Source organism: Lonchura striata, chromosome 7, assembly GCF_050655825.1.
Source record: "Lonchura striata isolate lonStrDom1 chromosome 7, ASM5065582v1, whole genome shotgun sequence".
NCBI lineage: Eukaryota > Metazoa > Chordata > Aves > Passeriformes > Estrildidae > Lonchura > Lonchura striata.
This window is the reverse complement of record NC_140709.1, coordinates 10,518,193-10,531,777: the sequence shown is the minus strand read 5'-3', so window position 1 is coordinate 10,531,777 and position 13,585 is coordinate 10,518,193. Positions and strand designations below refer to the sequence as shown.

The 13,585-nt window shown below is 40.9% G+C and overlaps 1 protein-coding gene across 5 annotated transcripts in view; it reads right to left on the bottom strand.

Moving 5' to 3' along the window:
- MYLK (myosin light chain kinase) overlaps window positions 1-13,585 on the bottom strand; it is a 195,598-nt gene that overhangs the window by 101,504 nt on the left and 80,509 nt on the right. For all 5 annotated transcript variants that reach the window (XM_021526062.4, XM_085584908.1, XM_085584907.1 and 2 more), the window contains 6 exons: window positions 12,847-13,012; window positions 10,789-10,954; window positions 7,980-8,016; window positions 5,627-6,186; window positions 3,785-3,988; window positions 2,600-2,734 (listed from right to left, as the gene is read on the bottom strand). In XM_021526062.4, the coding sequence (XP_021381737.3) occupies window positions 2,600-2,734; window positions 3,785-3,988; window positions 5,627-6,186; window positions 7,980-8,016; window positions 10,789-10,954; window positions 12,847-13,012 (1,268 nt within the window). The remainder of the gene's footprint in view (window positions 1-2,599; window positions 2,735-3,784; window positions 3,989-5,626; window positions 6,187-7,979; window positions 8,017-10,788; window positions 10,955-12,846; window positions 13,013-13,585) is intronic.

The window sequence follows — 13,585 nt, the reverse complement described above, 5'->3', positions numbered from 1 at the left end:
TAGTGAAATGTTTCAGCAGCCTGGAATGAAAATCATGTTCCTGTGTCTTCAGAGTAATATATGATGTGTCTAATTTTTATTATTATGAGAGTGTCTTGTGCTTCTGTTATGCAGACTCATCACTGTCTTTTGATTTAATAGCAGAGTAAATGCACTGACTCTCACTTACAGAACCTTAATGGTTTGAAATCCAACTAACCAACAAAAAACCCCACCTACATTTTGATATTGAACCAACTGCAGTTAGAAGCTTGGATTCAATGTAAACATGATTACACCTAACAGGGGCAGACATGTGAATTCAGTGAGAAGAAAGGTCTGTATAAAATGAACAACCTGAAAAAAGGCAGGGGGACACAGTGCATCACAGAAACATGTGGCTTATTTATCTCTAGGCTTTGTTTTTCAGGAGACAAGTGTTCCGAGTAGAACATGGCTACGTAAATGGAGACCATATATCTGTGCCTGATGAGCTGTAAGTCATTTGAAAATCAACCCAGAGTCAGTCATCTGAGACAGGAAGATGCTCTGTATGCAAAGATAACTGAATGTAACTACATCAATGTCTAAGGGAGCACTAGGAGCAAGGGTGCCTTGGAATATGGACATGAAATGACTGACTCAGAGTTGCTCCTGAGCTGCAGGACAATTCTTGAACAGCCAAACAGAGATTCTACACACATCTGCAAAGGAGGAACTTCAGCATAGCCTTCAGACAGAGAAACAAATGATGTCCAATGGGAGAGTGTCAGAACCTTTACTCACATGTTTTGTGTTGTAAATAAAGCACTGGCCTTTCTATTCTGGACATGGAGTTATTGGGAAGGGGAACAGCCCAGGCTGTGGGAACATACCAATCTCAAGGTCATAGTTCATTTGCCCTGCCACCTTTTTCAGTTAGCCCATTTACTCTGAATAGCTAAAGGAAATCAGAGATCGTGTGCAAATAATTAATTTAAAAATAATCCTGGAGCAAACATCTTTATGGCAAAGTATGCCACTCTTTGTTTATAACCACACACACACACATAAAGAAAGATAGCCTGTGACAGTCTGAAAAAAAATCAATTGCACTTCAGGAGTAAAAGAGGTGATCAAGAGTTAAGCTGAATAAATTTTTCTAGTGTTTTAAAGTGTTTCTGTCTTTTAATGGAAGAAGTCCTTAGCCAAAGCATGTAGTGCCTGAATCACTGAAATAATTTGGAATCAAAGCAAAACACTGATGTTTGAGTCTAACTCTGATATTAGGAGGCAGTTAAGGAAACTTGACTATTCAGCTGTGTAATCAGTGCATGTAGGAGATTATAGTCTGATAAAAGTGAAAAATTTTTTTTTTTTTTAGTCAGCTTTAGGCAAATGCTAGAATGGCAAGGAACATATTCTAGTTGAGAAGAAACCACAAGATCTTGGGAACAGAGCTACTAACACTATTAGGACCTACCCAGCTGATGGAAGGGTGGAATCAGGCATTGGTCTCCTCCCTACTACCTTAAAGAGGGAAATACTCAGACTGAAAAGCGTAAACACATATATTGAAAAATTAATGACCACTTGCTTTCCTGTATCCACCTTAAAGTTTTTTGCATTGTACAGCTGGAACTGTGCATTTTTTTTTTTCAGTTGGTCTGATCATGGTGCTAATAATGCCAAGGTCGCACATTTGTATGGGCCATTCATGTAAGAGTTGGACTTGTGGTTCCCTTCCACCTCAGAATATTCTGTGATTCTGTGATACTTGGCTAAGAGCTTACTACCTCTGCAGGATCATGATGCCAACCTGCTATGCTTGGAGGAGAAGCTCCTGCCAAAGGCAGGGGGGCAGCACAGGGCAGCAGCAGCACAGCCTTGTCACAGCACTGCAAGGGCTGTGTGACACAGCCCAGGTCACTCACCTGGCACAGCCGTGTGACACAGCCCGGGTCACTCAGCTGGCACAGGGATGTGACACAGCCCGGGTCACTCAGCTGGCACAGGGATGTGACACAGCCCGGGTCACTCAGCTGGCACAGGGATGTGACACTGCCCGGGTCACTCAGCTGGCACAGCTGTGTGACACAGCCCGGGTCACTCAGCTGGCACAGGGATGTGACACGGCCCGGGTCACTCAGCTGGCACTGGGATGTGACACAGCCCGGGTCACTCAGCTGGCACAGGGATGTGACACAGCCCGGGTCACTCAGCTGGCACTGGGATGTGACACGGCCCGGGTCACTCAGCTGGCACAGGGATGTGACACTGCCCGGGTCACTCAGCTGGCACAGCCGTGTGACACAGCCCGGGTCACTCAGCTGGCACAGGGATGTGACACAGCCCGGGTCACTCAGCTGGCACAGCTGTGTGACACAGCCCGGGTCACTCACCTGGCACAGGGATGTGACACGGCCCGGGTCACTCAGCTGGCACAGCCGTGCCACGCGCGCCCCCCGCTGGCCGCTGTCAGCCCCGCGGCAGCGGCGCCCTGCCCGCCGCGCCGTCCGTGCGCTCGGCGCTCCCGTCCGGGCTGTCCGCAGCCGGCCCAGCGGGCTGGACCGGGGGGATTTAGCGAGCTGTGGGCTGTCAGTGCGTTCATGCAGGTGCTGCCGAGCAGGGCATTCCTTACCATTGAGAAGCCATGTGATGTGGGGCACAGGGACCCCTCCCACGCAGCACTGCAGCACAAAATCTTGCCCTTCGCTCACTGTGCATCCTTTCAAGACACTGGAGAAGCACGGAGCAACCTCTTCAACTTTAGGCCCTTGAAAAGAAAAATTAAAACAATTCCTTTAACTCAAAATGATGAAATTAGCTTTACCACTTAGAACCTTTTTCCAAGTATGCTTAGATTACGTGGCTGGGCTAACCATGGTGAAATGTTTTATTGGGGGGTTAGAAATAATTTTGAGCAGCAGACTGGTATAAAGAAGGGATTCTTCTCTCATCTCCTAGGCAGGCATTGCTGGGCTTCAAGCTCTGTTTTAGGTGGTGATTTCCTATGTCAGAATCCATCATCTGAAGCCCATCACTAGCATATTAGCAGAGAGCTCAGCACAAAGAAGAGGATGCATAATTCTCTTCTCTTGTCTCTCTTCTCCCAGTCCCTCTCCCAGTGAGAAACAGTGTGGCTTAAGGATGCAGTTTATAGGTCTCTCATGAGACAGAAAGAAATGATCTTGGGTATCCTGGTTTAACTTCAGGCACAGTAAATGGAGAAAAATTGCATGAATATTGACCCAGAACAAAACTTAAAATCAGGTGACAACATTAGAACTGAGGACAGGATTTGCTAGACCCAACAAAAATTTCAACCAGACACTGCTGGCAAGCTTAAAATAATTTGTCACTAGGACATGTTCTTGAATTTAGCAAATCATAATTCTCATTCCTTCCCCTTTCTTCTTATTTCCTCTACTGCACAGAATTGGTTTGTACTCAAAAAATATTTAAAATTTGGGGTGTATAAATGCTAAGCAACTTCAGGGAAACTAAATGCAGAACAATAATAAACCCACTGACAGACTATATTAAATACAAGCATTAACAGGAAACCTGAGTAGAGAATAGGCTTCCCTATGTGCAAACCACGTACTGAGATGGTTTTAGCTGTGCAAACAACAAAACCCACAATATGTCAGAAGGGAAACTGATGCAGAAAATGGCTTTCCAGCTATCACACACCACTTTATTCACAGAGATAGAATCAGAATTAACCTGTGCTGAGAAGTCAAATGAAAATTATGTATTAACCACCAGTTTAAAAAAGCCCAGCCATAGTTTCCAAAGTGCAGATGGGCTCACAAGAACTTACTTCTGACAGTTAACAACCAGCTGGTGGAAGTCTGGCCTTTGAGGTTGACAGCTGAACAGCTATAAGATCCACTGTCCTTCAAGCAGGCTTTCTTTATCCATAGGCAATGTATTCCATCTTCCTCATATATTTGGACATTATCTCCAGCTTTAATAGGTCGGCCTTCTTTGAACCACTCCACATCTGGTTTTGGCTTCCCTGAAACTGGACAATCAGACATTTGGATTTTTATGAATAGGTATTCATAATTAGTATTACTTAGTATATATTTATTTAGTATTATTTACTTTAGTATAAATTAGGTACACTTTACACATACATAATTATATAAAACTTAATAGGCAATGGACAAACTGTTGTCAGAAAGTTTGATATTTCTGATCTTCTAAAACTTCTTGGCCAGTCCATCTCTTAAAATAACAAATACTTGGTAACATGTAAAACCATATATAAAAAAAACTTCTGGCTGAAAACTGTTCTTCTAAAAGTCACAGAAAAACTTGATATGAAACTGAAACACAGAAGGTTCTGTCCAAACACAAATCCTTCTTTACTCAGCACTGGCACAGGTTGCCCAGAGATGCTGTGGACTTTCCCTGCTCTGGAGATACTCAAAGGTCACCTTGGTACAGTCCTGGCCCTGCCTGAGGTGAGGCTGCATGGGCAGGGAGAAGTGAAAGCAACCCTGGTCACCATCTGCAGGAGGATTCTCATGGGAGTTTCTTGGATCACTTATTTCAGTGCATTAGGGATGTCCCACCGTGATTCCCCTGCACACACCTTGCCTTGCATGTAAGAGTTTGTGCTTTGGGTCCCAAGCCAAACAAAAAGGCATTCACTGGCTTCAATAAAAACTGGATGAGCTCCTTGTTTATCTGTGACAGGGGCTGTATTTCCCTACCAAATAGGGTCATGAATTAGTTAAATCTTTCAAAGTGTGTGAGATGCTCCGACAGAAAACAATTCATGTTATTAGTAACATACCTGAAAAATAAACTGTTCATAATGTGCCAGGATCATTGGCATCTCCAAATGCTCTAGACTTATGATAGAAATTATATTCTGTACTCATGGGGCAAGACTCATCAAGAAATGAAATAAATTACCATGGTGTTCTGTGACTTTTTTTTTTTTTTTGCCTCTAGAGAAGCAAAACACAATTTTCTTTCTCATTTATCTGAACACTTTGAAGTGTAACTCTTATTTTAGAAAAAGAAGAAAAATGCTTCCAGATTATTTTCTCAAATTGCAATTAAAAAAAAAAAAAACAAAAAACAGAAGTGTTCCAAATCTACTACCCAGGTTCAGCAAAATGCAACTCTCATTACTCTTCTAAGAGTTTTAAACCCACTCATATTCTGTGGAGCAAACTCTACACCTCCCTTTTAATTCTTATTTTATCATTTCAGCTGTTAGGAAGCACTGAGATCATGCTGACCAAATATGAGACATAAAAATAGATGGCACTAGGGAGATGAATTGACTGTATTTTCTCCTCTGATTTCTTTTGGCTCAAGGGCAGTGTCACTAATTACAGTTCTGGAAAGCGTGCTATTCATTTTCTCTCTTGTACCCTCATATAAGAGGGTCTAAAACTACCTCCTAGAAGGAGCAGCCTTGGGGTTTCCCCAGATGAGAGAGGAGATGGACACTCTGGGATACGTTGGATTGAAAATTTCACTAAGTGTTGTGGAAACAGCATTGGATTCTGCATCTGTTTCCAAAAGGCTTTAGGAGGAGAGCAACTTTCAAAGAAGCAGGAATTGCTTTCCACTTTTACACATAGAAAGGGAACCCCTTTCTGACCAAACCCAGGGGCTCCAATAATTCTCATCCCTTTACCTTTGCTCTTGAATTTAATCTCCTGGCCTTCTGATGCTTCCAGGCTCTGTGGATGGATCTCAAACTGAGGGGGAATTCCCAGGGGCTCCTTCTTCTCCTCCATTACAGCCCCCTGAGCTCCAGACCTGTTTTCTGCTTCTCTAGTCCTGGGACTGACGTGCCCTGTAGGTGGAGTTTGCTGAGCTGACATCAGGAGCTGCACACCCCTTTTCCTGTTTTCACCCTGTCTGATGGAAGGGGCCTGGGATTCTGCCTTTGGTTCTGGTTGCAGTTTCACAGACTGTAGTGTGATGGTGCTTGAAGTTTTCTGCAAGACTTGAGGTCCCATTTTTCCTTCTTTATGTTCTGTGCTGGTTTCTTGGTGCTGTCCTTGCTTACTTTCTTTGGCTTCTCTGGTGATGTAAAAGGACTCTTTCTTTGCTGGCACCCTGTCTTTGGTTTCAACCATGAGTTCTGTGCTGCTGGATTTCATCTCTTTAGCAATCCCATTGCTGGTTGCCTGTTTGAATTCTGAATTTTCAACAGCTTTAACAGCAAGTGTGGCTGGTTTTGATGGCATGCTGAAGGAAAATGAGAAGTTTGGATATACATGACACTGTATAAAGACTCATTATTATTATTATTATCAGTAATGACATAAATATATAAGCCCTCAGCAAGAAGGTGAACTGATTAACCTTTAAATTTTTTCACACAGATTAAGAAGATGGGTCAAAGAGGTGAAGTGAAAAGCTTCATAAGATGAAATCAGGGCTCAGACACTATGACAACTCAGGAATTTCTGGATATAACTCCACTGCTTTGTGAGTCAGACATCAACCTTGCATGCACAGCTTTAGATGGGAAGCAATTACACGAGATCTGAATGACCATGATGTAATATTACTTGATGCTTTAATAAATTGAGGTCATGTATAAAATAGCTCAAAATGTCACATAAAATACTTCCCTAAAGGGAAATGGAAATGGTGAAGTCATTTTACCTATTATGGTGTCTTGTAATTCAGGTAATTTCAAAACAGGACTGAGAGAAAACTAGACCAAAGGTCTCAGGGAGGAAGAAGGGGTGTCAGCACCTTAAAAAAATTGACTGGATGTAACAATATCAGCTATGGATTTATTAGGAAGAGTTTCTCAGAATTATGATTGATCTGCTGCTCAGTACTTTGGGAGCACAAGAGTAGCTGACTAACTGGGGACTTGAACCCAAGCCTCCTTCAATGAAGGTGACTGCCTTGATCCCTAGGCTGTTACCTGTAGAGTGTCTGTGTCTCACACTTCCACAGAATTACTCCAAGGCAGAACTGGAACACATCTGAAATAAGGGCAGTAATTTCTAGCCCAGCTCTGTTTTGTTACACTTGGTGCCATTAATTTCTTCTCTCAGGGACACTTGGGATATTTACAGAGGTACTTTCTTCAGCCAGAGTTTGATGTGCTGTTTGAGATTTGCAGTTACAACTGTAAGACTTTTTAATTTCATAAAACATCTATTTGTGTGTGTGTGTATTTGTGTGTATATGATGGAGGATGCAGAACTACTCTAGAGAACCACATGCATGGGGAGTTCTGCTTCCAATGCTGCACAGTTTCATTTACACTAAACTTACTTTCAAGTATGTTCCTAAAAATCACACAGATCTGAAAAACAGAATAGCACAGCATTTTCAATTCCACTTTGCAGTTAGGACAGTGTGAGCATACTATTTAGAATCTCACCCAGGGCATGTGAGAACAGCTTAAACATCTTAATGACTACAAAGCAACTGGTCTTCATCGAAGTGTCTTACCCAGACAGCCTTGAAACTTTCATTCCTGCATTTTCCATTCATGAAGAAAAGTAATTTTTTAACATAATTTAAAAATATTATCATGATTTAATTTTAAAAATCCGGATAAAGGCCTAAATATTATTTTTTTCTTTCTTGTTACTTTACCCCTACTTTTGTATGTGTTTGCAGACAGCAGCAAAGACCATGGCCATACCATGTTTAGTGTCTGACATGAAAGAACAACCAGCTCAGTACTGACAAGGTGCACTCAACAATAACTCCAAAAATGAAGTTTGAGCCTCTGGTATAGCATACAATTTCTGGTCACATAGCTTGGGTTTTTTTTAATTTTGCTTTTCTGAACCAGACCAGAACTCTGTACTTCATAATGTTGCCACCAGTTCCACCAACTATTTCCTATGAGTCTCCCAGGAGAGAGAATCTTATTCCAAGCAAACATTTTCTGACTTCCAAATATAGACTGAACCCCCAAAACTGTATCACTTTGTGAAGAAAGCACATGCAGTAAATGCCAAAATGAGTGCACTGCAATTAGAGAAAGTACTCCAGTAAAAACATACCAAGGTGGCTGAGTGTATGAGTCAGTCTTATCTGGACCTGAAATATAAAAGAAGAAAGAGGTAAGTTATACAATTTGGAAGATTTTAAGCAAAAAAAAAATACTTAAGAAGCTTTACTCTTCAAATTCTCAATGCATTAAAGCCAAGATTGACTATCACCACACCTAAAATTGATACAGACAACAGGAAGCAGCTCAGCTGAAACACAAAGAGGTCTTGGTCCATTTTGAGACATTGCTGCATCATGTTCTCACAACCCTGCAGAATTAAAGGTTCAGGGACCCTCAAGAGCTCTGTGTTGGGGGAGAGATGTATGGAATAGATTCCAACTGGGAAGCAGCTTATCAAATCTTACGGTAATTCCACAGAGTTTGTAGAGGTAGAGAAAGACAAACCATCGATCAGTCCTACACCTGAGCACGCTCACAGTGAAACAGCAGCAGTCCTCTGGCTAAAACACAGAACCAAGTCAACAGGAGTAAAACCTCCCAAAACCTGGACCCACCTGTAAACATTTAACAACCCATTTGCTGTGTAGCAAGAATTTATCATGATTAACATGAATAACTCAAAAGCTAATGCAAAAAACTTTGCAATTTCTTCACTTTGTAATACCACCAGGAAATCTGGGGACATGGCTGAGCTATATTGATTTGCCAAGGTGCAAACTCATCAGCTGCATTGATAAAACTGAGCATATATTGACCCACAATCCTGATTTGTAATCCTCCATGAATTCTCAAAAACCTTGACAGTGTTTGTTTCTCTTGGGGGCAGCACGAGATAAGTAGTTGTGAGGAGAGAAATGCCATTCTAGGTCAAATACCAACTACATCTCTCCATTACCCTCTACGTAAGATTTCAGGATGGAATTTGTTTTGTCCTGGTCAGATCAAAGCTGCACCTATGCTGTTGCCAGTTGTGAGACTAGAAACTACAGTAGAATGACATGTAATAATTAATTTACAAGATAACAAACTTTTCAAGTCATCAACAAGCACTTCATAAAAATGCTTTCAGAGTCTGCCTCAGGGAAAAGTCAAAATCATATAATGGATAATATCCTCATCTCCACTGTGTTTTGCAAGCAAAAATTCACATCTAAATGCTTGGACTTTCATGACATTTAGAGTGACAAAAATAATCTCTTTACACACAAACAAAAGTTGAGATGAGAGAGGGAAAAAACCCCATTGACCTCGTTTCAATAAACTTGTCAAACAGGAAGAAGAATATAGAAACTAAAACTGAAAAGACTGGATAAATGCAGAAAAGGAAGCTTCATAACTACTGGTTGCAGACAAGACAATACCATGCAACCCTGTCTATTAAAAGAATATTTCTTCTTCCCTCTTCACTTCCACTGAGGGAAAAAATAGAGCTATTGGAGGAAAATATCTATATATGAGATTTACATGTCTTTGAAAGAACATGTAGTACTTCTGAGCCACTTGATTGTCTGCTATCTTGCAGCAACTCTGGCAACCTGATCTAATTGCTAAAGAAAGAATTAGGTATTATATATTGAGGTTAGGTAAGAGCACTGCAAAAGAGTGCCCTTTTTACCTGCACTAATCCAAGAAAGAATGGATTATTCAGAGATGTGGTCAGCGTCTGAAGCAAACATGTACCAAAATTGGCTTTGTGACCCCAGTTCTGCACCATCTCTCGAGGCAGATGTAGCCATTGTAGAATAGAAAGCTCACCACTCCAGGGAGAGCAATTAGGAATCGAGTTTTATGTTTAGATAAAAGGCTTATTGAAAGAAACAGGCCTTTTTGTACAACCTCTGTTGAAAAGGCAAACTGTAGAAGCTTCTACAATGGCTTCAGCAGATAGGAACTTACAGATAAAAAGTACAGCTTTAATTTGTACAAAGGTTAGCTGTGGTTCTGAGCATCCCAAAAGTACATCCACTTGTTATTTATATTCTTGATACCTTACAGAATGACAGCATTGATGTGAAACTAAAAGTCTTGCAACAAAAAACTTACTGCTGGGTGCCTATGTAACCCATTGAGCTCACAACTGCAGCTGAAGCCAGCAGCTGTGGATTTAATTATTTAATTGGGTCCAGTGACTGCTTACCTACTGACTGATGAACTTCCCCTTTAGTGTGCTTGCTGAAGGCTGTATGATTTTGAGGCTGATGCAACAGGCACCCTAAGAAGCATCAAACTGCAAAATGAGCTGTATATGAAAATGCATGTATGAAATAGAACCTTTTACTTATGCAAATATATTTGTTTCCTTAACTAGCAGTGAAATACGCTGTATTGGGAATTGAGAAGACTGAATTTTTATCTTATTAAGATGGTTTTTTTTCTCTCTCATAATTTAGAATTAAGCTCTTTTACTTCACTTTCCTAGTTCTACAAATACGGATAAAATTTTGCCTCCCATAAGGGAGTTAGTATAAATGTGCATCTGGTGCTAGTACTCAACAAATACAAAATTAATTACTGATTATAACGACAAGTGCTAGGTTCCATTTGCTGAAGATCAAATCAGTGTTCAAAACATAGAAGTAAAAGTAGAATTGAAAAGGTGTTTTTAAAGAAATCTGTTACAAAGCACTTGGATTGCCTTTTTCCCCATTGAACCAACACGATTTTTACAGCTGTAGCATGCTCCAAGCTACCACAGCATCATTTAACAAACAGGGGGAGAGAGAGAGAGAGAGAAGAAGATAACTGGAAGAAGTGAATGTTTCATGTAAATATCAAGAACACAACCAGAGACATTTTAACAGAGATATTTAACTTTTCTACATTTAACTTTTCTCCCTCGTGCAAACGCTTGGCTGTACCTTGCACGGTGAGCTCTGCAGACACAGACGCCCTCCCAGCACTGTTCACCACCGTGCACGTGTAGATCCCTGAATCAGCAAGCTGAACATTTTGCACCTCCAAGAACTGGATGCCTGTTCTCTCATACATGTTGAACCGCTCATTTTGCTGTAACTGAATATCACCCTGCAAACATCACAAGGCACCATGAGACAGTAGCTATTGTCAAGAGAAGGGGAGCAAGAATTTTTTAGTAAAACATTAGGTCACACTGCCTTTTTCCTATCCTTTAGCCAAATTCCTTCTAGGAATAATACTCATATGGTATAAACAAAAGAAAAATTGTGCCCAAAATTTTGTTATTAACATCTTCAGGAGGCTTCCTTTTTCCTCTATTTTGCCACCTACTCATCTCAGCTTGGTTTTGGCCTTTCCCTGTTTATTGTACACAGACTCCTTGAAAAAAATCTTTTTCATTTTATGTAGGCTCAAACCAGTTTTATGTTCGTGTTTGTTCCAGGAAGTCAAATACTTTTAACAAAAAGCTTCCAATCTGGAGAGTAGTTCTCTATCCCTCAAAAGCTACACTGGAGTTAAATGCAAATAAATGGTTTTGAGGCAAAAAGCAATGTGTGTAGTTCTGTGCTCTGTTACACAAACAAATGATCACAATGACAATCCTTGCCTTTAAATTCTACAAAGCAATTGACCAATACCTCATCTGTGAGCAAATCAGTGCTTTTGCTACAGCATCAGCCATTAAGAATGAATGCCTTCAGACACCACAGCTTCTCCCATCCTAAGTTTAGGAAGGGAAAGCCTACAAATCTACTATTTTACTTGGGCAGTAAACATTTGAGAAACATTGCAGTGTTTACAGACACTGTCATTCTTGAAGTCTATTAACTTATTGCTACCTGGGTGCTTTAGGTCCTAATGGAATTTTAAAAAGCTAGTTCATATCTAGGGGTTGCTGATGGTACAGAATCTTCTGTTCCTTGCAACTTAAAATTATAAAGAAAATAATAAGCAGAGTCAGATATTTACAAACAGGCTTAAATAATTAGTTCTGAAAAGTGCTATTTTACTTGTTGATAAAGCTTCCATGCTGTTAGGAATGTGGTAATCTATTGGTTCTACAGTAGCCAGATGTGGTCCAGCAGATATGGAAGTTCATTTCCATTATATAGAAGGTAACAATCAAGAGAAAATTATTTTATATAACCTCCAGCAAACTGCAAAAAAAAAAAGTATGGAGAAGTACCGAAGTGTAGATCCAAACTGCTGGATTGGTACTCCCTACTTGCCATTTACCACACAGCCCTGAACAAAGAGAACTGAGTGCCAAATCCTGTTTTGCATGGAGCTGTATGGCTGGAAAAGCTGAGCGAGCCTGGTGGGCAGGAACCAGGCTGTGGTGGAGCAGCTGCACTGCAGAGTCCCAGAGAGCCAGCAGGTCCCACAGAACAGAGCTGGAAGCAGAGGCAGCCTCCAGATACAGCCCCCAGCTGAAGGAGAGCTCAGGGAGCACTTCCACTGCAAGAGGCTGCCTGTGTTTGGGGATGTACCCTGATATCCTTATGTTACAGACAAGGGTAGGTCTGGAATAAAGCACACAATGACTTGGAAGCATTTCCCTGTTCTCTGAGAAGTTTTCTGAGAATTTTTTTTTTTGTTTGTTTCTTCCTCCCCCACTCCCCAGACCTGGAGATATCAAGACAAAATATAAGCATTGATAAGAGTTCTGTTTTTTAATGTTTGCTATATATAAGGCATTACTCTTTTGAAGGGTGGAAGGGAGCAGGATGCCACCAGAGCAGTCATATATTTGCACTCCCAAATCAAAGAAAGTAACTGTAATTCTCTAAAATACTGACAGTTTCAGTAAAAATGGCCCAATCAGTGTAGTACCTAATTTTACCTGGAAGCTCTCTCCTTACAAAGAAAAAAATGCGTTTGGAAATCTTGTGTATGCCCAAAGGGGACACTGACACTTAAGACTTCAATGTGCATTTCATCCTTTCAAGTCACAAAATTTCAAAAGAGAAGGAAAACATAAGCTTTTGGGGAAATCATACCTTAAACCAAGTTACTTGAGGCTGAGGACGTCCTGTTATTTTACATGAGAATTTGCCTGTTTGGCCTTCACGCACAACAACTCTGCTGGGCTTTGTAGCAAACTTGGGTGGACTTTCTCCCCAGATGCTTGGCCTCTGCTCCACAGATGGAACAGCAAGTCTTGCCCTGCAAAGGCAATTGACATTCTGGTTTTACAGAAGAGCTGGAAGCTGCTGTGGTTAGAGCTGGAAGCTGCTGTGGTTACACCACATGTCAGGAAGCATTTCAGACCTGTGGTCTGCCATCAAGGGTATATCATTGGTGGCAAGCTAGACTGTAGTTGCATGATATTTTTCTTGGCCATGGAAGAATTGGAAATGCTGGTGATGACTGCTCTTATCTCCTCATGCAACTCAACAGTGTTATGTTATGCACCCTCATCTGGCCTACTCAGAAAAGGTCTTGGGGACCATTTCATAAGCAGAGCTGGGAAAACCAAAAGATAGGAAATACTGTATGCATTTAGTTTTTCCCATTTTCTGTTTTTTAGTTGCCTCCTAGGACTTTATTTGTGCATACTTGTTTACTGTTCACAGGTTTTATCATGTGATTTGTTTCATTCTTGAGTGCAATTGACACAGTAATTTCTGATTTATGAATCAGCACATTGGTTTTGCAACATTTCTGACATGCCCTGGTAAATATTTTTAGTCTGGGGAAGACTTTTATTTGTAACCTCATTTGCAACAAATGTTTTAA